The following is a 22,087-nucleotide window of genomic DNA, read 5'->3' as shown; positions in this document are numbered from 1 at the left end:
ATAAACTGTCTTATTTTAAGATCTATTTTGTTTATCTGCAAAGTAGGCAGCGGCTTCAGCTTCCCAGCATCTCCCTATTGTTACATAAAACTAAAGTAAAGAGACTACAAATTGATTTAGAGATCACAAAAGCATCCTTAAATATATTGTAGGTTTGCCAGAGTGGAGGAAAAATTACATTGCTTTTCTTCCTGGCAAATCAAACTCCATATATCATGGGGATATCACTTTGGCCAGAGTGCTGTGGTGAGGAAAAGATCACAGAATGTTGAAAGATTGGTAGATACCACAGGGTATCATCTGGTCCAACTTCCTTGCTGAAGAAGGGATATCCTTGAGCACATGGCACATAATTGCATTCGGTTGATTCTTGAATATCTCCAGTGAGGGACACTCCACAGCCTCTGGGGGCAACCTGTTCCAGTCTTCTACTCAAGATGAGGGTTATTTTATTTTGTAAAACACCTTTATGTGTTTACTCTGAATAGAAGCATAAAGGTGCCAGGCCTCTCAGGCACAGCAGCATTCACGCTTCCAGGGACCTTTGTGGCCTCAGCTGCTCCTCAGCCAGCCCCTCTAGGCTGGAGTCCCTCAAGGGAGACAGGGTCACTACAGGGTTCCTGATCCAGGGGGCAAACGTGGCACAAGTGTGGGTTTGTAGCTGCAGCCCCTGTGAAGGATGCACTGACAGGGATGGAGGGAGGATGGGTGTAGCAGTGGGATAGTCTCCAGGCTGAGCTAGGTGGAGGCTGGGAAGTGAGGTGGTGATTCATCTGGGACTGGGGCACAGGTTTTGGCTAGCCTGAGCTATGTGGTACTAACAGGTTAATTGCAATAAAAATAGGCTAAACTGTCTTAAAGTGTTTCAAGAGGGTGTCAAACTCAGTACGTAACCACAAAGTAGCTCAGCTTCGTTTTCTGCAGCTACTGTCTCTGCCCTTCCCTCTTTCCCTTTCCCTTAAGGAAATAGGCTTAAAGAATTATTTGCAATACATTATATATAAGCCCGATAGAAGCTAGATATCTGTAAGAAATGCTGTGTGAGAAGTTGAAGTTAGTGGTCTTGCTGACCTGGAATGCAGGACCCAAGGATGGTGATACGGAGTCAGCAAAGTGTTGGAAGTCAAGGATCTTGATCAATGGCTCAGGTAAATACTTGACGCTTTTAACATAGATAAAACAGCTGGAACTTAAAGGCCGTTGCTTTTCACAGCTGTATGGTAAGAGCTGTGTATATGATCTGACTAGCTGATATGTTTTAGGTAGAAGGGGTGTTTGTGAAATGGCAAGCAACCTTTGCTTCTCAGTGGATAAATTTCATTTTACTGGCCGCTCTCCTCCCTCTCACTCCACCTTTTCAGAATTTTAGAATTCCAGATAAAACCACCAGGAAGCTGCCAGTTTCTTAAAAGACAGAATCAGTTTTTAAAGTTTACACTGAGATCAGGACTTCCCCCAGCTCTGTAAATACTTTTTCAGAGCAATACATATGCTAGTATTTTTAACTAAAGGCAGGAAGTCTCTTAAATTTGGGAAGGGAGGGAATGCAGGCACAGCAAATAGTGATCTTGAACAATCATTTCTTTTCTGCAGCCAGAGAGTATGTATTTCCTGCCTTCCCATTTTCATTTGTCTGCTGGATGGCCACAGCTGTGTTGAAACAGGAAAACTGAATCAAATTCTTGGAGCTGTTTTGTGAGAAGCTTTTGTGCTCAGTAACCAAATACAGTGTAGGGTTGAATCATGTCATGTCTGTTAGATGGGACTTTGCTTTTAGTTTAGGCATTCTCTTTTAATCTTACATGCTGCTGGCAATATCCTGGATTCCTACTAGTGCTTTTCCAGAAACTGCTTTCAAATGGGTCCTTGAACTATTAAGGCATCAGGTTACATATGTTTGTGGCACACCTTTTTGGCAGTTTTCCTGTTGGTTTTGAAAAGATTTTTAAAGCCATAATGGGTTTACTGTAATGTTGCAAGTCCTAAGCAGTGGGGAGGTTCCTGGGGATTTTGCCCTTGGTTGACTTGGGAAATGACCTGCTGTAGGATGAGTTGAAACTCATTTAAACGAAGAAAATTATAATAAAAATCTTGAGACCAGATTCCTGAATGTGTTCCCAGGCATTGGTACCACAGCAGTATCTTTTGCAGTCATTTCTGACTGTTACACTTTCTCAGGTAGCTGCAGTGGATTTCAGTCAAAGGGTTTTTTTGTGAGGCAGGTAACACTAGTATTTTTTGCAGAGCTGGGGCTAGTCCAAATTTAATATGCAGGGACTGAAACTGAACTGTCTGCCATTTTTTTCCGTTTTAATCTGTTGGGTGTTGAAACCATTCTTCAGTGTTCTTTACTATAGTGCTTTTCAATAACATTATTTATCTGACGCCATAGAGTTTGATAGGCTAAAGGATGTGAAAATATAATTCATATTTACATCTGTGTGCTTCAGTCAGAAGCCAAAGGTGTATGCTCAGTGTTTGTAGCCTTTCTGGTAAAATAAAATCAGGCATTCTTAGAAGATTGCAGTTTGAAGGCTGATGTTTCAGGCTTGGTCTTGCAGTGCCCTGTGGCTTTAAGCGCACTGGAAATACAGCTGAGCTCATGCAATTTTAAGAGATGTCAAATAACCTGGACTCTAAAACTGAGTTAGACCTATTAAACCATGCATACTCCTTGGAGTACTCACCCCAAACTGTTCTTCATAGCAGTGGGAGTGTGAAGTGAATATATTTTGCTGCAGATCAGACCCTGATACAACTTTAATCTGTACAAACCCTCACAGTGGTGTCATTCTTCAGCATTTCATAATGCTACATAATCTGTAGCTTGTTTCCTTGTGAGTTCCTGGTTACTTCTGCTTCTGGAATTGCCATGTTAACTTTTCTCATGAGCTATTGAACTATTGAACTATTGAGCTATTGAACTATGAACTATTTTTGGGGATTCCACTGAGCTAGCAGATGAAAACTGTGAATTCGCTGGCATTCTAATACAAATACAGCTTTGGGTTGTTGGGAAGTAAGACCTTGTAACTGGGCACTCTACTGCTAACAATTACAGCTCATCTTGTCTCACTTGGCATTAAGTATCAGTAGTTAATACTTTTCTTGACATATGATAAAAAAGATTTTGTGGAACTTAGGAATACTCATGACTAATAAAAGAAGTAACTGCATAAAAGTGCAAAGTAACATAGAAGCTATCAAAAGCTATTAACAGGTTTAAAAAAAAATGCCCATGTAGAGTATTCATATGCTGCCAAAAACTTTGAATGTCATATAACATTTAGAATTCAAATCCCCAGATTTTTTGACTGTTTTTGACCTTTGCAGTGCCTCTGAGTCTAGATTTTGGGTGAGTAATTCTTCAGCTCAAGGACTTGAATGCTAAGAAAATTACACAGCAATTTATGGCAGCAGTCAGACCAACAAGACCCATTAGAAGGAACCAGGATCAATGTGCTGGTTCATAGGTCAATACTTGCTGCTGTGGCACAAGTTAATCTTACCTGCAAGTGTGCAAGAGAATAATAATGTATTTCTGTGGCACAAATACTCCATATGCACAAGCAATGCAAAGTTCTGGGAGTGGCCATAATAAAATGCAGTCAGCCAGCAGCTATTCCTAGGCCTGGAGCCAACAGAGGATCCACCTTATCTGCTGCTTTTTTATTTTAACTGCAGCCACACTCAAAACTGGGATGGCAGGTCACACATTCAGTTTAAATTAGTTGATTGCTGGTGTCATAGGGCCTCCCTTGCTGCTGTAGAAGTTAGAGTGTGTGCAATTTAAAATTAAAAAAAACCGTAAGCCAGTTTATCACACTTAGTGTTGCTGACCACAGAAATAGCCCAGCCCAATGCAGTTGGCCCTCAGTGTGCCTCTAGTTCCTGCTCCAGGCACCTCACTGCTCTTTCATTCCAGAGCAGCTCAAAGCCTTGCTGAGGGGTGAGGGTCACACCCCTGCAATGCTGCTTTCTCAGCCTGTGTTGGGGTCATGATGTGGTTTTTCATGTTCGCAAGGGATCCACTTCAGGGGAAGCTGCAGTTGAAGGAACTTCTGTTTTGTTGCCTGCTTTCATGCTCTCTCCCTGTCTGCCCTCCACTGATGGAAGCAGAAAAGTCCAGTGTGTCTGACTTAAGGGAAATATGTTTGAAGACCAACAGCACATATTCAGGGAGAGAGAAATGTGAAACACTTACTCCAAAGCAGTGGTGAAAGCACAGAATTAATAGACTCTTGTGTTTAACCCAGACTATCAATATTTACTGAGCAGTTCACCTACATTTTTGTTGGTTGATTGTAGCATGCTCTGTCTACTGTAACATGCACTCTGTGGTATTTATAACCCCTTGATCAGTGCAGAACTAACTATTCAGACTATCCCTTCCTGTTTAAACTATTGCTTGATAGTGTTACTTAATACCTTTGTTTAAATTTCAGTAGTGTTTGCATGTTGCCTCAGAGCCGCAGCTGCAACATGTAAACATGGCAGTAGTATTTAAACTATTTCACTCATTCAGAGAGTGAAAGAAAATAAACATAAAAATAAACAACCTACAGAGACTCATCGGTCTCAAGTGAGGAAAGAAGTTTTTTATGATGTTTGTTTATCCATATAAATATATAAATCCATGGAACTGGAAAACAGAGAAACCATATCGCAGTGAAATCCTGTGGTATCAAAGAGACTATGACTGTATTTCCCCTTGTACTTTCTTCCAGGGTGACATGTTGCAAAGATGGTTATGAGTCTCTATTCCTTACTCTTCGTTGATCAGGTATTTTTTTCTAATTCTTTAGAATTTTAATAAGCCATCCAGACACTATTTTGCACTCTGGGAAAAGGCTCATAATAAAGGCGTTTAGGACTTAATATGTTGCTGTAGCTTCTGCAGACTGCATTCTTCTCAAGACGTTTTATAATGTAAGAAAGATTTACAAGAATCCTTTTACTGTGTGACTGTGGGGAGCTCTGGTCAGGTCCCACTGTTTTTATTCCTGACAAGCAAAGTCACAAGAGAGTCAGAGAGCCTATCCCATTTTATCCATATTGCTAAGAAGGATAGTGAAACGGAGTAGTCCTGGGTGTCTGCTTTCATATTGCAGATGGTCTCGGATATGCAGATTGGGCTCTGTGGGCATGATTATGCTTTTCACTGTGTCTCGTTTTGAGTGGGCTGCTGTATCCAGAAAAAGCTGTCCATATGGAGAGGCTACCTGGGAACCTGGAAGCGGTGTACAGCCACTCAGTGTGATGGTGCACTTGGACCTGAAACCCTTCTGTATTGTGTGGGGGCATGTACTGTGCATCTTCCGACCAGCTGGGGAAGAGAGCAGCGAGCCAGAGCTTGTTTGAGGCTCATGCCTCAGGGTGCAGCTTTTTGTCCAAGTGTCACATTTGCAAGGTAACAGAAACAAAAAAACATTTCTTAACCAAAGCAGGATATAGGGTACAGAAACCTTTTTCCTCTCTGACTAATGAATGTCGTCTGTGTCCGCTTCAGTCACTTGATGGCAAGCAGCTCCTTGAATATTTCGTGTGTGTGTATTTTTCTTTAATGTCATAACTTCTCAGAAACATTAGGCACCTATCTGCTAAACAAAATACTATGGTTCTTTGTACTTGCCTGCCACTGAGATTTGAACCTTTGAGATGGATTTGAATAGTGGGGTTTTTTTCAAGCTCTTTCACAATCAAGAGGATAATGCATTATTTTATAAAAACTGAGATTCTTATCCTGTAGACAAGCAGTGACAGAAGGTCTGACATAAATAGCACAAGGATTTGGAGTGTGTGTCAGTGAATTGCTTATGGATATATTTTACTCTCTGGGATTGGACTTCTTTAATTTGATTTTTTTGACTTGGTCAGCAGTAGTAACCTAAGTTAAAGAATGACTAGGTGTGAATGGTGTTGTTTCAGAAGGGAATAGGTTTCAGCATCAAATAGATTTTACAACAAAGGAAGTTTTATTATAGTTTGATATTTTTTCAGGTATTTTCTGTCAAATGGTCTCATTCAAAAATTAAAAATACTTTCAATTTTAGTGTTCAGCCTCTCCTACATAACAGAAGTCAATAAATTGTACTAGCATGATTTCTTATAAATAAAAAAATGTGAAATTTATACCTTTTGAAACGTGTAACAGCCAAAGTCCTAGATTTGGTAAAAGCCAAGAAGCTGGTATTAATCTTAGTTTGAAGAAAAAGAAATCAGTGTAATTATTTACCTGTTTTGCACATGAGCTATTGCTATACTTAAGAGGCTTTGCTGCTATAACTATACTATAAGTCTTTCTCGTGGCTGCTTTGACAAGCAGGAGACATATATTTGTTTATTTTGAAAGTTCTAAGCTTAAGATACTTAGAATAGCATATTATCATCATAGAATCACGGAATAGTTTGGGAGGGAAGGGACCTCAAGTATCATCTAGTTCCAACTCCCCTGACACGGGCAGGGACAGCTTCCACTAGACCAGGTTGCTCAGAGCCTCATCCAACCTGGCCTTGAACAGTTCCAGGGATGGGGCATCCACAGCTTCTCTGGGAAAGCTATTCTATGCCTATTCATTGATCATTTTCTGTATTGCAGCTGATGACTTTAATTAATGGGGAAGAACAGTTGAGTGGATTTTTTTTTAAATGAGGTACTTCTGAGCCAACAGTAATAGCTAAGGCACTCACATAGAAATACACCCTTTGTCTTTGTAGACATGTTTCCTGATGATAGCTATATCAGTAAGTGCATTTTTAATGCTTACAATGCCTTAGCAGAGCTAATGTGAAAACATTTTAAAAATATATAACTGCATCTTTAAGTTCTTAATCAGAGAGGCAAGCGCTAAATGGGATGTTTAGCCAGCTGGACACTAACCGCATCTATTCAGTGATGCTGTGAATCAAGGTGAGCAGCTTGTCAAGAATAGCACGTCAGGTTTTCTTTTGGCAAGTCAAATAGTCTTTTTCTTTTCTAAGGCAGAGGTTAAGAGTTCTCATGGGTACTTATTGGGTGCCAGAGGTGCTGTCTCTCAAAGAAGAAAGATGCTGCCAGCCAATTAATTGGCAATATCTTGCCTCTGTGTGCAGCAGTGGCTCTCAGTTTCCGTTCAGTGCAGAGCTCTGGGCAAGTCAGGAGCTGGTGAGGACTCTGGATGCACTGGGATGCTGTCCCTGTGCCGGCCTGCCAGCATGGCCTTCAGCACTAGCCATAGCACTTCTTTTTGCACCATGGGATGCTGATGTCTGCCTTGTAGAAAGGACAGAGATCAAACTGGAAGCTAGTTTTCCTTGCCCACTGCCAAATGCAACATAATCATCTATCTTGTTGTTGCTAATGCTAAAGCAAATTTAACTCATGCTCATAAAATACCTGCTGTGTGAGTCCTGTATTTTTAGTGGAATACAGAAGTAAAACAGCTGGTGTAATAATGAGACCTCCTGCTTTCCATGGATCTGAAGGTATATTTGGGAGTGCAGTCCTGGCATTACTCTTACAATGCTGCTGGTGACAATTGAGCTGGAATTGCAGAAATAAATAATGTTTGAAATCCGCATTTAAAAAAACCAAAACTATCAACTTTCCTCTGCTGAGAACAGTCTAACTAGAGTTTTTTTGAAGATCAGAGCTATGAAAGAAAACTGCTTTGTTCTATCTTTGCAGTGGCACATAAAACGCATAAAAAGAAATTGCAATGTTGCTTAGACTCACAGATGTGTGCAGAAGCGTACGTAATATTAGCCCTTTGGATCTGATGCCTTTGTATTATTCTAATCCTTACGAATGTAGTCGATTTTCTTAGCAAATAGATATACATATTAGGACCCTGTGACTCCAGCTTTAGGGTTTTTTTAGTGCCTGTTCTCTTCTGCGAGCTGCTCCAGTGATCTCCTTTAATTTTTGAATGCTGACCTGAGGACCAGAGCTTTAGAGGATCCAACTGACTCTTTTTCCTAAGGACATCTGAATATGCTGGATATGCTAAGTGTAATTTTAACAGGCTGAAGAGGTAAAAAAGAGGAAGAGGGAGAAGTGATAGTTGGAATGACAGCCACTGTCTCATTCAAAATACTTAGAAAAGTAGGTGCCTTGTTCCTGCAGTTCTTGCTGTGTGGAGTAGCTGTGGGCACTGGAACAGACAGCTGAAACAGAGTGGGCAGGACTTGTCTTGCATCCTCAGAATGGTGCAAAGGTTGGGGCTGCTCTACACTTGATACTGGCCTTTCCTCTAGCTGCTGGGGCCTGGAATTGCCTGATGACTTTTTCCACATCTGCCCTTCCTCACCCTGCTCTATGCCCAGTTGGGTAACACTTGATCCATAACTGTGAAGTGCCACCCCTCTGTCTTCTTCAAACAATTTCAGAGGCTAAGCATTGTTCTCTCCCTCTGTTAATAGTTGGGAAAACTTTCTAATCTGAGAAGCTGAAGCTCATAAAGCAACAATCAGATGATTCTTTATCTGAAGAGATAAGAGTGACTGAAGTTCATTTCAGAGTAAATGCTATCATAATATATTAGTAGGATCCATTCACATCCTAGAGGAGAAATGTTCTTATGTTGCTAAATACAATACACACTCAGCTTCAGGCCATAAGGGATGAGGAGAACATGATTCTGAAGTAAAGTTAAGGAGAATCAAGCTGAGAAGTCGTTGGCATGGTTCTGGTAGTTAAATATTTACCAGAAGCAGACAACTCTTAGAGTTTCATTTTTCTTCAGCCCTCAGTATAATGAGGTAATAAACCATAGGTTTCCAGGGAAGTGGCTGCAAGGGGTCCTGCTTCTTGAGCAAGGACAGTTAATATCCAGTTCCTTTAAGAAAGAAACTAGAACATACTGAGTATTTATTGAGAATCACCAGAAAACAAGTTTCTGCTTGATCTGTAGAGTTGGTGTAGCACAGCTGGCTTCATGTAGGGTAGTGTTAATTTTCTTTGCAGTGGCTGGTATAGGGCTAAGTTTTGGATTTGTGCTGATTACTCAGGGCCTCTCTCTGTATCATACATGACTTTCGCAGGTATGGTCATGAGTTTGCCAGCCTCCATGCCAGCCCCCCTTATGGCCACTGTGGCTTCTCCCTCTGGACTGCAATCCTTAATGTGCATGCAGAGGTCCAGAACCTGCGTTACATGGAAGGGGAAGAGCAGCAGCAGTTGAGCAACACGTGCTGTGTCTTAACACAGCTGCTGCTGCTGAGTAGAGAGACTGTGCTTATGTGTACCTTATGTTTTGCATAGGCAAAACACAAGATGAATTTCTGAAGTGGCTGATGATTTTGGTTTTTTTCCACGCTGAAAACAGAGACATTTGATAAAAGAGATTAATAACTGTAAATTCCTTTTGTGTCCCAGTGAAGTCAAATGGCATATAGATGTTGAGAGAGAATCTGAAAGGCACCTGAAATGTGAGAGGCTTTATTGAGATTAACATAGGGCTTATTTTGTAATTTTTGTTGTAATAAATTAAACTTGAAGTCACCTGATATTCGATTTCACTTGGCATTATCTCAGTGCTAGACAAAAAATTGCTGGTAAAAAGAAAAAGAGGAATGTAATACCTTTGTTGTGCTCTTCCCCATCTCCCTGTGAGGAAACCCACTGAATTTTAGCATTCCTGAATAAAAGTTTTAAATGAGGAATTCCTGTGAATATGCTAGGGTGCTAGGAAATGTCAGTGTAGTTGTGTTGCATGTGTAGGAGGAGTTGTTTCAGGGGACAAGAGAAGAAGAGTGTTGATACAACAACAGTAGTTGAAATACTATATTAGTGTTCGTGTTACAAAGACAGTGGTCATTGAAGAGAACTCTGAAGCAGTAAATGGGTAGAAGCTGTAGAGATTAATTCATGAGGAAAAATGTAAGAATTAAATATGTATAACTTGCCTAAGCAGTGATTGCTGAGATTCATAAATCTAACAAGCATGAGCGGTATAAACAGACACACATGGACACAAAAAGATCTCTGCATATAGTTGGGGCTATGTCTGAAATGGAAACTTCGGGTATCCTATGCATGACTTCCTAGATGGGTATGTAGTAAGTATGCAGCAATGACTATCTTGTCTTTTTAGGGTGATGAGAGGTATCTGTTAGTCACATGAGCTGTCAGCGTTATTTGAATCTAGTGTTCATGTAGAGTTAACTGTGCTGTCTTAGGTCTTACAGACAAGTGCTAATACCAAAACCTGACAAACTCTGCAGTCTCTTCTCATCCTTGAACACCAGAGTGGGGGAAGGAGTGTCACAATCCTTTTTTAATCTCTCAAATATACAGAACAATATACTCTAGAAACTAAACTTTATTTAATGAACTTATTGTGAATGAAAGCAAACGGATATGTCAAATGAGCTCAATTCCCTTTGTACAGACTAGTCTAACATGATTTCACTAATTCATCACTTTGTTCATGAGTGATTATCTTTTAGAGCCTTCCAGCTAATTTGATTATGAGTCTCTTCCTCACAGTATAACTGAGCATCTCTGCCTGTGATCCTCAGACAATTGCTTCAGGCAGGGAAAAACAATTCTTCTTTATGTGCTTTGAAAAACCAACATAGTTTAAATAATCTCAGTTACTTAAAGGTAACATAGGTAACATTCTCAAGTTCTCTGATTTGTAACTTGTGCACCAGTGAGCAAAGCAGTGACCTTACTGGTAGTGCTGATCCTTCCTTCTCCCGCACAGTGCAGGCATCCTGGTATCTCACTGAGATGAAAACCCTCAGCAGTCTGGCTGCTGCTGGATCTGCTTCAGAAGCTTTTGGGGTGAACTGAGGGAGTTGGGTCTATAGCATTTCCCTGGGATTCTGAAAAAACTGCAAGGAAATCGTAATGCAAAGGTGGTGGCTGCAGGAGACAGCAAGCTGCAGGTAATAACAGCTTCTACTCCTTTGCCAGAGACTCTTTCTTAGACTTCTGCTGCTCTTCCTTGGTGTTCTTCCATGATGATGTGCCAGTTGCATTTTCTGCTGTTTATGGTCCCTGGAGCATACAGGAACAACAGGAGTCTATCTGAAACAGGCCAAAGTGTGGAGCAGAGCTGGCTGCAGAGCGTGCAGCCCCTCTCTGCTGCATTTGTTGTTTCTGTTTGTTGCAGCTGTTTTCTATGTTTGGTAAAATAGCTGAAGCCTGTGAAATTAGATCTTGTAAACGCAAGCTGCTGAACGTCTTTAATACATGTGATCTCTGCAGTGATAGTTGTGAGACAAAGAAGAATCAGAGTGTGGCAGGGATGTCAAGCTGCTGCATTTTGTGAAAGCCACTTTAAAGGTATTTGTATTTTGCTCTTTCAGAGTGGAAACCTGTAAAATGGGTGGTGAAAAGGGGTGAAAATATTCTTTCCTTGTTCTCATTCCTCCTTGGGTTCCCCTAAGGGATTTTGGGAGGTTCTTGAGTGAGCTGGACTGTTGTTGGACCATGAGGGCCATTCGGAGGGTTTAAAAGCAGTTCTTGGTTTTCATATGGTTCTTTTTTCTTCACATCCGACCTGCTGTGCTCTCAAAATACAGGGTGCAGATATTTTGACAACACTCCAAAAGAACTGAGGGCCCTTGATAAAAAATATTGGGTCAACAAAAATATCCACTTGCAAAAGGAATAGATTTAGACATAAAAGATCTAAAATTAAAAAGTTGTATATGGATAATTTAGAATGCAATGTTTGTCTTGGTAGGGTTTTTTTCTGCTAAGTCTTAGGACAGAGAGGCACATGTGATGCAGAGATGCTACTCAGATAGACTGGATTTATTCTTTCCTCTACCATAAGTTTTCTATGTTACCTTTAAGTAATTTAATTTATTTAAACTGTGTTGGTCTTTCAAAGTTGATAAAGAAATTGTTCTCCCATGCCTGCAGCAGTTGTCTGAGATTCAGAGACAGTCAGTTTTGCTGTGAAGAAGGGACAAAATCAAATTAGCCGGAAGGGCTCTAAAAAATAAGAATATATTTCCTGCCTCCAACCTTTCCCTGTTCTGCAAAGCAATTTTTTCTAAAACATCTTTTGGCAGGCTCACTGCTCTGTTGTTGAGCTGCAGATACTGGCAGCTGCTATGTTCTGTGCAGAGGTGCTCTTTGCTGCCTGTGCCTCAACACCCAGCAGTTGCAAATAAAGCACTGGAAAGGACCAAGATGCCAGGTGCTCATTCTGTCTCATATTTCAGGTGCCAGCTGTGATTACCATGTGAAGTCAGGCTGTTGAACCAGAGGCTTCTTCCAGAGAATGTGGAGTGAGGAGCTGCCGAGGGCTGTCTTAGGGCACTCCTTATCCTTCCTTTGCAGGTGTCAGTCAGCTGCTGAACGTGTCACAGGCTGAACGTGCAGGACCTACCAGAGCAGCTACTCCTCAGGCATCAGCTGTACTGAGACAGAAGCGTGACTTTTTCCTTGACAGGAACTGAACAGCAACATGAACTAAAGCTCATGGTTTGGTGTAAAGAAACAGCACTCCACGGAGACCTAGGAAATGTGCAGTCTTGTAAGAATTTTTGCTCTTGTTCCAGTTTGATTTTCAGTAAGCTCTTCCTTCCTCTTGTCTACATTTGAGTTGTTTCCTTTTCGTTTAAATGCAGATCATGAAGTACGTTGTTAATTTAGTCAGGTAGTTTACAGTTACTTTATAAAATCCAAGTGAATTACAGTGTACAGTAAATACAGGTTTTCATCGCTTTGACTCGTACAGGTTTGTAGTTAGCTGTTGGAGCATGGCTAAGTCTTCGTGCTCCAGGCTGATAGATATTGTTGATAGTTGTTCCAGTTCATTCATCCATGAAATAGTCACCTATTTATAGTCAACATAGAAGTGAAACTGTCAAAACAACTTGCGTGATTACGACAAAGAAATAGCTTTCAGTGAAGTGGCAGGCAGTTCTGGGCTGAAGTATTTCACTTCAGAAATTTCAGTACCATTTGCATTTTGCATAATTTCTGAGAAATGCATAATGTGCAAAATCCATTTATGTTTTTTTAAGATTTTTGATATGTCCAAATTTGTCATCTGGCTATTGCTTTTCATGGTATTTTTCTTTGGGAAAAAAAAAAAGAAAAAGTAAATAGATTAATTGCTTACTACATGTATTATTAAAAATACATGGTGATGGGTGAATTTCTACTCAGGCTTGACTGCCTGACCCCATGGTATGCAGGCAAGTGGTTGAATCTCATTTTTTAAAATTTTCAAGAGAGACTGTCACGTTAATAATAAAATTAGGTAAGTACCAACAGCTAGAAACACAGAAGTTGAGGTCAGCTGTTTCCTATCTGATTTCTTAAACACAGTTCTACTTTTCAGATGAAGAAAGTGAAGAGAAACGATGCTATTGTACTTACCTTCTTGACTCCATGTGGAAGGTCTCCCTTTCATGATCCTGGTAATAGGAACATGATGTGGAAATGGTCTCATCTGGGATAAAATATTATGAGAGAGTGTGGAGAGATGAAAATATGTTTGTGAGCATTATGAGGCGATCTAAGAGGGTTGCAGGACTAGTGAAGATTGACAGCAGTGCTCCTGACTGAAGCAGTGCTTCCTTGAAGCCTTTATTTTCCTGCCGCAGGTGTCAGTCCTTCCTGCCCTGCAGAGCTCCAGCAGAAAGGTTGCTTACCCTTATTATGGAGAGTCTGCCCACCTTGGATTGCTCTTAAAAGTCAAATGTTAAGTCTAGAAACAAAGAAATGAACCCCATAATTTGCAGTTTATTTTTGTTGACATCCAAGGCACTGTTGGAATAAATTCAGGCTGTTCAGAATACCTGTAAAATTTAGGTGATAATAGCAAAATATAGGTGGGATCTCTGAGTCATTAAAATGCACATTGGAAGGGAGAGGGAAGTGTCACTGTAGGAATGGTGGCACTGGTTTGGAGGCAAGGCTGAGGTACATAAGGGGCTTCAGAGAGGAAAGCAGCAAGTCTGTGGTGCTGTAGGTTGGTGTTGTGTTGCTGGTCACATTTGCCCTGCTGAACTCTCTGTGATAGACTTAAAGAGTACAGAAAATCCAAACATTGTTGCTGGAACAGTGTACTTCGATTTTATATCTTTAGACCTGTAACATGTTGTGAAGGCTTGAGCCATTTTATAGCTACAGCAACTCCCTTCCCTTCTCTGTCTACCATGCCCTCACTGAAGTATAGCTTTGTTTTGGGCTGAATTGCTCTGGAACGACAGAGAATGAATCCTGCCTTGTGGGAACTCTCTGTTCTGTGTAAATTTAAGGTGTATGCAAAATTGGTGCAGAGCTAAAAGATTCCTTTTTTGATGTTTCTATTTAGGTAGCCTGTAATGATGTGATTATAGTTTGCACAAGACAAACTATTGAAGTTAGATGGCTGATAGACCTAACAGGGCTGTTTTTCTGTTTATGTGACAAATATTCCCTTAGTCATCCTTATCTTTGCCCACAGTACATGCCATGTTGTGCTGAGAGTGGGAAGTGTCAGTGGGCCCCCAGTTGGTAATGCAGGACTGTCTGCGTGCCTGCTGTCTCTCAAGACTGAGTGGAAATTTGTTAGCAGGTTCAGGAGCTCCAGGGGTAATTCTGTGTTGAGATTCTTTTCGTCCTTTTGTCAATTTAGTATTTTGATGACCTCGGTCAGATGGATTTGGGTGAGTGGTGGGATATGTGATGAATCTCTCCCAATATGCAGCTGATAAGTGTGTGAGAGACTTTCTTTAAAGACAAAAGTAATCTTTAGCCTACTAAAGACCTCTGGGTGCTCCGTGAATGTGGTCACAATGTCTATGTTTGTATTCCTGGTTGGTAAGAATAAATGCTGTGCTACTTTTGGAAAACTGGATGCCACATTTCCAGGAGTTACAGATACCAGATAGTGAGGATGCAATGCAAATGTTAATGTTCTGAAAATAACGAGCGCGGTTTAGCAGCAAAACAGAAATAGATCAAGTTGAATCAAGCCAAAATAATATTTTTGTTCCTTACCAGAGGAGAATTATGAAGTTAAATGGGGAGTTCACTGACCAAAATCCACCTGGTTTTCAGGCTTTTTTAATTTAATCTAAGGACAGGAAGGCTATATCTATATCTATATATCTATCATTCTTTATATAGAAATAGATATAGGTATCTCTATATATATATAGGTATGAAATAGCTGTTGAAGTGCCTCTGATATAATTTTCCCATAGCTCAGAGTTTGGATTGGCTTATCTTGGCTCCAGGCAGAACAGGAGTATGAGTCTCTGCAGTGTAGCCTGTCATTTACCTTTAACAGTTAACATTATGCCCTGTATAATAATTATAAAGAATAATAAATCATGATATTTGTTGATTTGTTGCTTTAATCTTCTAGAGATAACACTGAGCTTTAGACTTTGCCTGCCTTTCCTTGGAAAAAGAATTGAGGCGTTAAGTTCTTTGAAGAGAGTAAATGGTTTACTTCCAATTCTTTTCATGTACAGTTGATTGCACTGCTTTTACTTGTAGGACATTAATTATGGAACAAAAGGGAGATTTTTTTAAAATTTTTTTTTTTAGTTATGATGCTCGAGACATTTTACTCATTACCTTGGAAATTGCCTGTGGTTGGCAGGTTGGTATTTCAAAACAGGAAGAAATTCAGCTATTCACCATTTGACAAAAGCTGGGCTCTGACTGGTGTGCAATTTTGTAAGGAAATGGGTAATCACACATAATATAACAGAGGTATGAGATGGCAGGTTAGCTTGACCGTAAGAAAGAAGTGGTGTTTTTTTTTTTCTTTCTGATTGCAAGGGATTCTTGAGCAGTCATTATGTTTGCATGATGTGAAACCTTTTGCTGTTGTCTATTGCATTTCATCTTTAATTTATATTCTTGAAGCCAGTTGTCCTTGTAAAATTGACTTGAAAGCTGTCTTCCTCCTTTTTGTAAAGGAGTGTCTCTGATACTTTGAAAGGTGCAGTAATCCATTTAAAATTCTAAAGTTTGACAAACTGGAGGTGGAAACAAGTAAGGCTTAACTGGACCCCCAGCATATCAATTACTAACACCTCCTAAAATGTACATCTTGAATTTATAAACAGGATGGCACAAAATAGACTGTGAATGCAGTGATGCCACATGTTTGGTGTGGCTGCGTCAGAGCACTTACTTGCTGATGGTTTATGGTTTAGTATCCTCAATGTCTAGAGCAAAATACAGTTACTGGTAAGATATACAGATTACCCAAACTATATATTTTACCAGTTACTTTGCTGATTAATGGAGAGGTCAATGGTAGGAAACTCTGTCTTTCCTGAAATTGATTCCTTTGCATCCCTTATAATATGTAAAGGTGAGCAGAAGTTAGATTGCCATTATTTCCATCTTTCCATGCAGTAACATGTCCAAGGTTTTCCAGTAAGTGACCAAACCCAGTAGTGTTGTTTCAATACAGCTTAAAAGAAGTAAAAGAAAATCATAGGATGTAAAAAATAAGGCCCATCATCTGGAAATAGAGAATGTAAATGATAGGTATGTCCTGCAAAGGGACCATTGTGAAAGTAGTGATGAAGATAGTGATGGCTGTATTTGAACCCCGCTGTAAGGTTGTACTGAAAAGAGTTTGGGGCAGGTGAGTATGAGGAGGGTACTGTGAGTTAGGAGTATTCTTCCAGTGTAGCATTAGTGAGTTTGGAATTCTGAATGCTGGAAAACTGGAAAGTTTTAAATTTTCTTTAAAGAAATGGCAAGAATTGTTTCCAGAACAAAAAAAAATTTACAACAAAACCCTGAAGATTATCAATCTGAGTAGCTTATTGTAGTCTATACACGCAAGAGACATTTCTGAAGTTAGAGGGTTGTTAATCTATGCAGGTTAAACTCTACAAATCAATGGGTTCAACTCATTGAAGAAAAATATAGCACCGGGGCTTTTTTGATTATGCTAGTTTATTATTGTCATCTCCGATTTATGGAAAATCCACAACATCCCTCTATTAAAATCTTTGAAATCAAGGCAAAGATGCTTTCTGGCAGAAAAAAAAAAATGGAATTCCAGCTTTGGCTGAACTTTGTGAAGAAATTGCCATGCTGTACATGTACATCTTGGAGTGTGTTTGCTGATCTGTGCTGCTGTTTTGATTGCTGAGCTGTATTTATTATATTTATAGCTGACCAGGATAGCAAAATGTCCCCAAACCAAACAAAAGGGTTCTTCCTCTTCAACTAATACATTTTTGTGGAAATAAGTATGCTTGCTTTGTTTGCTTATGAGAACCCTAAGCTGAAATAGTGTAAATGCAGTTTAAATAAGTTTTTGTCCTAAGTAGTCTTGGCTGCAGTTGTGAACTGGAAATACAGAAATTGTATTAATATGTTGTGACACTTCTTCACAATTATTTTTCTAATTAAAATGTGGGAAGATAAAAACTGACAAGAAGCAGAGTTCTTTGCTGTATTTATGTGTTGTTTAGCTGAACAAATCAGATATTTGATTACATTCAGTTTTTATTACTGCAAAGACATTGCTTGGGGTTTTTTTGGGCACTACTGGAATAAATTAATTTGTGTACCTGTTGACTGTTGATGTTTCAACCTTAATTACAAAGTAAGTTTTATTCATAGCATTTTAAATGTGTGGCAGAAAAAGGAGAAAGAATGAATTCAGATATTGCTAGTGGTGTTGTGGCAGTCTCAGTCGTACTGAGGAGTACCAGTACATCTGTATGCCATTTGTCCTCTGCTCTTTGGTCTGTCCTCTGAAGTCACCAATATTTTGTTTGTGATAGGCATTTATAGCTAGACCTCTTATTATTTTGCATCCTGCAGTTCCTCTCAGGTAGCCGTTAGCTGTGTATAAAGTACTCTGTATGTACATCTCACTGATATGAAAACATGATGCACCAATGTACACCTTTCAATGGAATCTCTTTATCCCCTGAGTGCTACGTGCCCCAAGGAAACAGAAGTGTATTAGGTGATGAATGTTGTACAAATTCCTGCAAGGGTCCATATGGAATTCTCTAGTTCTGTTTGCTACAACCTGCTCTGTGCTAAGCGAAAACCCATAAGACAGACCTCACAGAATCACATAATCTTTCAGGTTGGAAAAGACCTCCTAAAATCATCATGTCCAACCATTCCGTGATGTGTCTTACAGATTATGGCAAGTTATGGCTGGCTATGTGGTTTGCTGAAAGTCTTATAGCTATATTTCAGTGTGAAGCTGAAGTTTAAAAACTGAAAACCCCAGCACCTTATGTTGTGCACCAGATTTGGGGTTGGAAGGCCTGTGAGACCGAGGCTGAAGTGTGTGGTGACTTTAGGGTGCTTAATGCCAGCTTAAACACCTCAAGTGTGAAACACCTTGAGGGTGCTGCTCTACCTTAAAACTTGGATGTGAATGCCTTTGCCAAGTCTAGACAGTGAGACAAAACCAGAATGGTTGGTCTGACTTCCAACTCACCTGCTTGCATTGCCAGCAGGAAGAAAATTGCTGCACTGTAGAATGGCAGAGAATACATCAGCATGGTTCTGTCACTTTTATAGATGTTAAAATCAGTGCCTTTCTGAGGTATGAAAGATACAGTCCTATAATAGACTCATGGAACAGTTTGTGCTATCCTTGTCCAAGGGCAGCTTAGACTGTGAAGAGCTTGCAAAAGGACTCTGGGAAAAAAAAGCCTGAAAAGTGAAGCAAGTATGAAGAATATTTTAGGCAGGTTATTAAGCCATTTTCCTACAGAAGCGTGGTTTCTCAGGTGTAGGTTGCACATCTTCTCTATGCTTTGGACAACACCTTTGTTATAACTTGATTATTCCAAGAAGGGCATGCCTTTGAATATGGTGCCCACAGTGCACTTAGCCTGCCAGCACTCAGGCTTTGTGAGAGGCCACGGACTCTGCACAGCAATATCTGCAGTGCTCCAATGCCCATTCTGCAGTCCACCCTGCTGCTGACCTTTGTGGAAGATGACAGTCTTTCCTCATTGACAGGGATATAAAGTGTTTGTGTTTTGTTTGGTTGGGGTTAGTTTTGTCCACATGCACAGATAAACATGTTAAAACTATTCTACATACAAATTAATTGTTAGAAGGTACTGGGTAAACACACCAAGGTAGAACATCTCAGCCTTGCTCCTTCCTCTTGTTTTGGTGGTACGGGGTGATAAGTTTGCTGTCAGGAGTGAGCAGATATTAAATGTCAGTTTTGATTAACCTCTCTAATCATATTTAATTTAAAATTGACATCCCTAATGTGCTAAAGTATCGTGTGTCCCAGTAGAGGCAATGCAGGCTGTTGGATCTTTGAGCACTGGTTAACTGTTTCTGATTGAGTGACTGGCAAGCTGCATTAATAAGTTATCTTAAATCTGCCTGGAAACTGACTTTGGTAGACAGACATCTGGTGTGATTGTGTTCCTCTTTCCTCTAGGAAACCACACTACCAAAAAAACCACCAAAAACAACAAACCAGGTCATTCTTAACTCTGCATAATAGTCATACCTTCAGGTGGGACATTAATTATAGGGGGTTTTCCCTATTCTTCTGTTGGAAGAGTTAGTAAGGTTTTGAGTTGGCCCCTGATGAACTGAGAAACTTCGCCTGGAAAATACTAGGTTGCTTGGAAATTCAGAAGTGCCAGTTAATGAGATAGATAACACAGAGCTGCTTTTGCTAATGAGTTTTAAAAGCTGTTAGTGCTTTGAAAACACTTCAGATTTCTTCAGAACAAGGAGTGCTTGCAGTTGTTGATACAAACCTGTACTCTACATCTTCCTTCAGATCAAAGCTGATACAAGGGAGAAACAGGATCCATAATTTTTAAGGACTAAGTGTAATTTTGAATTATCTTTTCTATACTTTTTTCCAATTTACAATTAATAGCTTTCCAGTAAATGGTTTGGTTGATGTATGAAAAAACCAGGTTGTCCCTCAGTGTTTTACGGATGAATTTCTCTGCTGTTTTAAGAGAAATTTGATGCAACATGTTAGAACACCTGTTGGCTTCCTCTATTTTTTTTTCTTCATAAATTGGATATATAAAAAATAAGAGATAAGTTTGTCAAAATAAGACAAACTTGATATTCTTTGATACTTAATGTCAAAATACAGTGATAGACTATTTTCCTGGTAGAAAATCTCTTTGCTTATGCACATTTTTGTAACAGAGGGAAGGGATAACTTCTATTTTCCGGTGATCCTGTGTTAAGATTCCAAGAACTGAGCGGTTTTCAGGTCCTTGGAATGCAAGTATGTACTACTGTTTGCTCTGAGTAGTAAAGCATTAATGATGCATTTGTCAAAACCCACAATTCTAAGTTATTTGAAATTGGATTTTATATAGAATTCCTGTGTGAGTTTGGGTGTGTGTTGGGAGTGAAGATAAATAGACTGACCACAGACCATTAATTTTGTAGGACAGTGTTGTTGTTTATTCTGGAGTACAGGCTATAAACATTTCAACCTTATGTAGAGTATTCTGAGGGATTTATTTATCTTATATTAGAGTGTTCCTCTAGTAGTACTTTCCCTGAATAAGATGCTTCCACTCAATTAGGAGCAAGTCTAGGGAAAAAAAGTGCCCTTTAACTGTAATAACTAACAACCTGAGAGAATTTACTGGAGGTAGCTTAGAAAAAACTCGCCACCATGGCTTATGTTAGTGCTCCAGGCTAGAGGCTCTGCCCTCTGCAGGAGTCTGATCCATAGGTGGCACCTGCATTTAAATGTATCCCAAAGATGGAGCTGGGTAAGAGGTTCTGCCTTACAATCACAGTTACAGTAATCTGCTTGTGTGGGAAGACAAGATAACTACATCCAATATATATATATATAGGTGTTACTATAGGCTTGAGGAGAAAAAAAGCAACAGTTTTGAGCTACTGCTTGCTTGCTTTGTGTAGCATTGAATTCTTGTTTGCTGTATCAATAAAATCCTAAAAACACGTGGTAAACTTGCCTTGTCTATTGCATCAGATACATATCTTTCAGATAAAACCTTTCAGTTCAGTCCTGAATGAATTAATAGAGGAAGAGGAGATAGAACAGTTCTTAATTGGCTGGATTTCAAAGGCTCTGGGGTGACAAGCAAGCAGCTAGCATGCAGTTTTGCTCACTTCCCCCCTGGGAGGCCCAGCAGGCACATCGGAACACCGGTTCTGGTCCATCCGGGGCACACAGAGGCTTTTATCTTCTTGTACTGGTTATGATTGTTTTTCTTGTAATAATAAGCTTTAGGAAAAAAAAAAAAAAACGAACACTAGAAACCTCTATAGGAAAACTTAATTTTTTGTTTGCTTTGCCTGCTCTGTAGAAAGGGATAAATGTTCAAGCATGTTATACAGAGTAAAACTGAAGGTCAGAACAATAGCTCAGTGTATTACAGCCAGTATTGGTTGTTGATTTCAAAATTTCATTGCTGTCTTTATGCTTTGTGCTTTTACTCCTGCAGGAAGAAGGTAAAAATCTGTTTATGATGGATTTGGTGTTGCAAATGAGTTCACTCAGTCGCATAAACTAGTCAGCTAAATTATGTTTTTTAAACATTGGTGCCAACAGCTGAAACACGGAAGTGGGTAGTATCACCAAAGCCACAGCCATTTCACTGTTTTAGATTAAAATAGCTTCTTGAATAGCAGTGGGAGAACATAGATTTCCAAAATAAAATTTAAAAATAAAGCAAAAATCTTTCCTTTTTAATATCTGACAACATTTTGGTGTGTCTCTTTGGGAATCGCAATGTTGACACCTCTGTCCGCAAGGATTTGGGAGTGGTGGGTCCTTAGACACATCTCATGAAGTGCCAGGAACATACATGCTTGCATGCTCATTGTGATCTTCGCTCAATTACTGGGCTTTGCACTATTGGCAGCAAGTTTGTGTTTCATGCTAGAGTGATAGGATTTTCTAGCTACTTCTGCTGTGGCTGCTTTTCTGTCAGGATTGCTCTTGAAGCTACTTCTCCCAGCAGAGCTCTCTTTCAAGAAAACAAACATGGTTTTAAGCTTGCCTGCTGGATGAGTTTTGAAGCTATTAATGTGGATCTCTGATAAGGACTTTGAATGAAGTTGTCTTCTTCTGTAAAGCTTTGGTCTTGCTAAACCATTGTAACCACTCTGCAAAGTGTGCATGAAGGCTGGAAGCTCTTGAAATGGGTGCATTTTCAGTTG

General features: G+C 39.8%; 1 protein-coding gene across 4 annotated transcripts in view; it reads left to right on the top strand.

Annotated features, from left to right (window-relative positions):
- MCUB (mitochondrial calcium uniporter dominant negative subunit beta) overlaps positions 1-22,087 on the top strand; it is a 46,021-nt gene that overhangs the window by 7,002 nt on the left and 16,932 nt on the right. Inside the window, exon 1 of one of the 4 annotated variants that reach the window (XM_088163840.1) lies at positions 4,730-4,783. The exons of 2 other annotated variants lie outside the window; for them this stretch is intronic. In XM_088163840.1, the coding sequence (XP_088019966.1) occupies positions 4,745-4,783 (39 nt within the window). In that variant the 5' untranslated portion in view covers positions 4,730-4,744. Of the gene's footprint in view, positions 1-4,729; positions 4,784-12,449; positions 12,477-22,087 lie in introns of those variants that run through there. One more of the 4 variants, XM_088163841.1, reaches the window with a different exon arrangement.

The sequence above is a fragment of the Sturnus vulgaris genome, chromosome 4 (genome assembly GCF_052056855.1).
Source record: "Sturnus vulgaris isolate bStuVul1 chromosome 4, bStuVul1.hap1, whole genome shotgun sequence".
NCBI lineage: Eukaryota > Metazoa > Chordata > Aves > Passeriformes > Sturnidae > Sturnus > Sturnus vulgaris.
The sequence above is the reverse complement of the archived record's forward strand: the minus strand, read 5'-3'. Positions and strand labels throughout refer to the sequence as shown.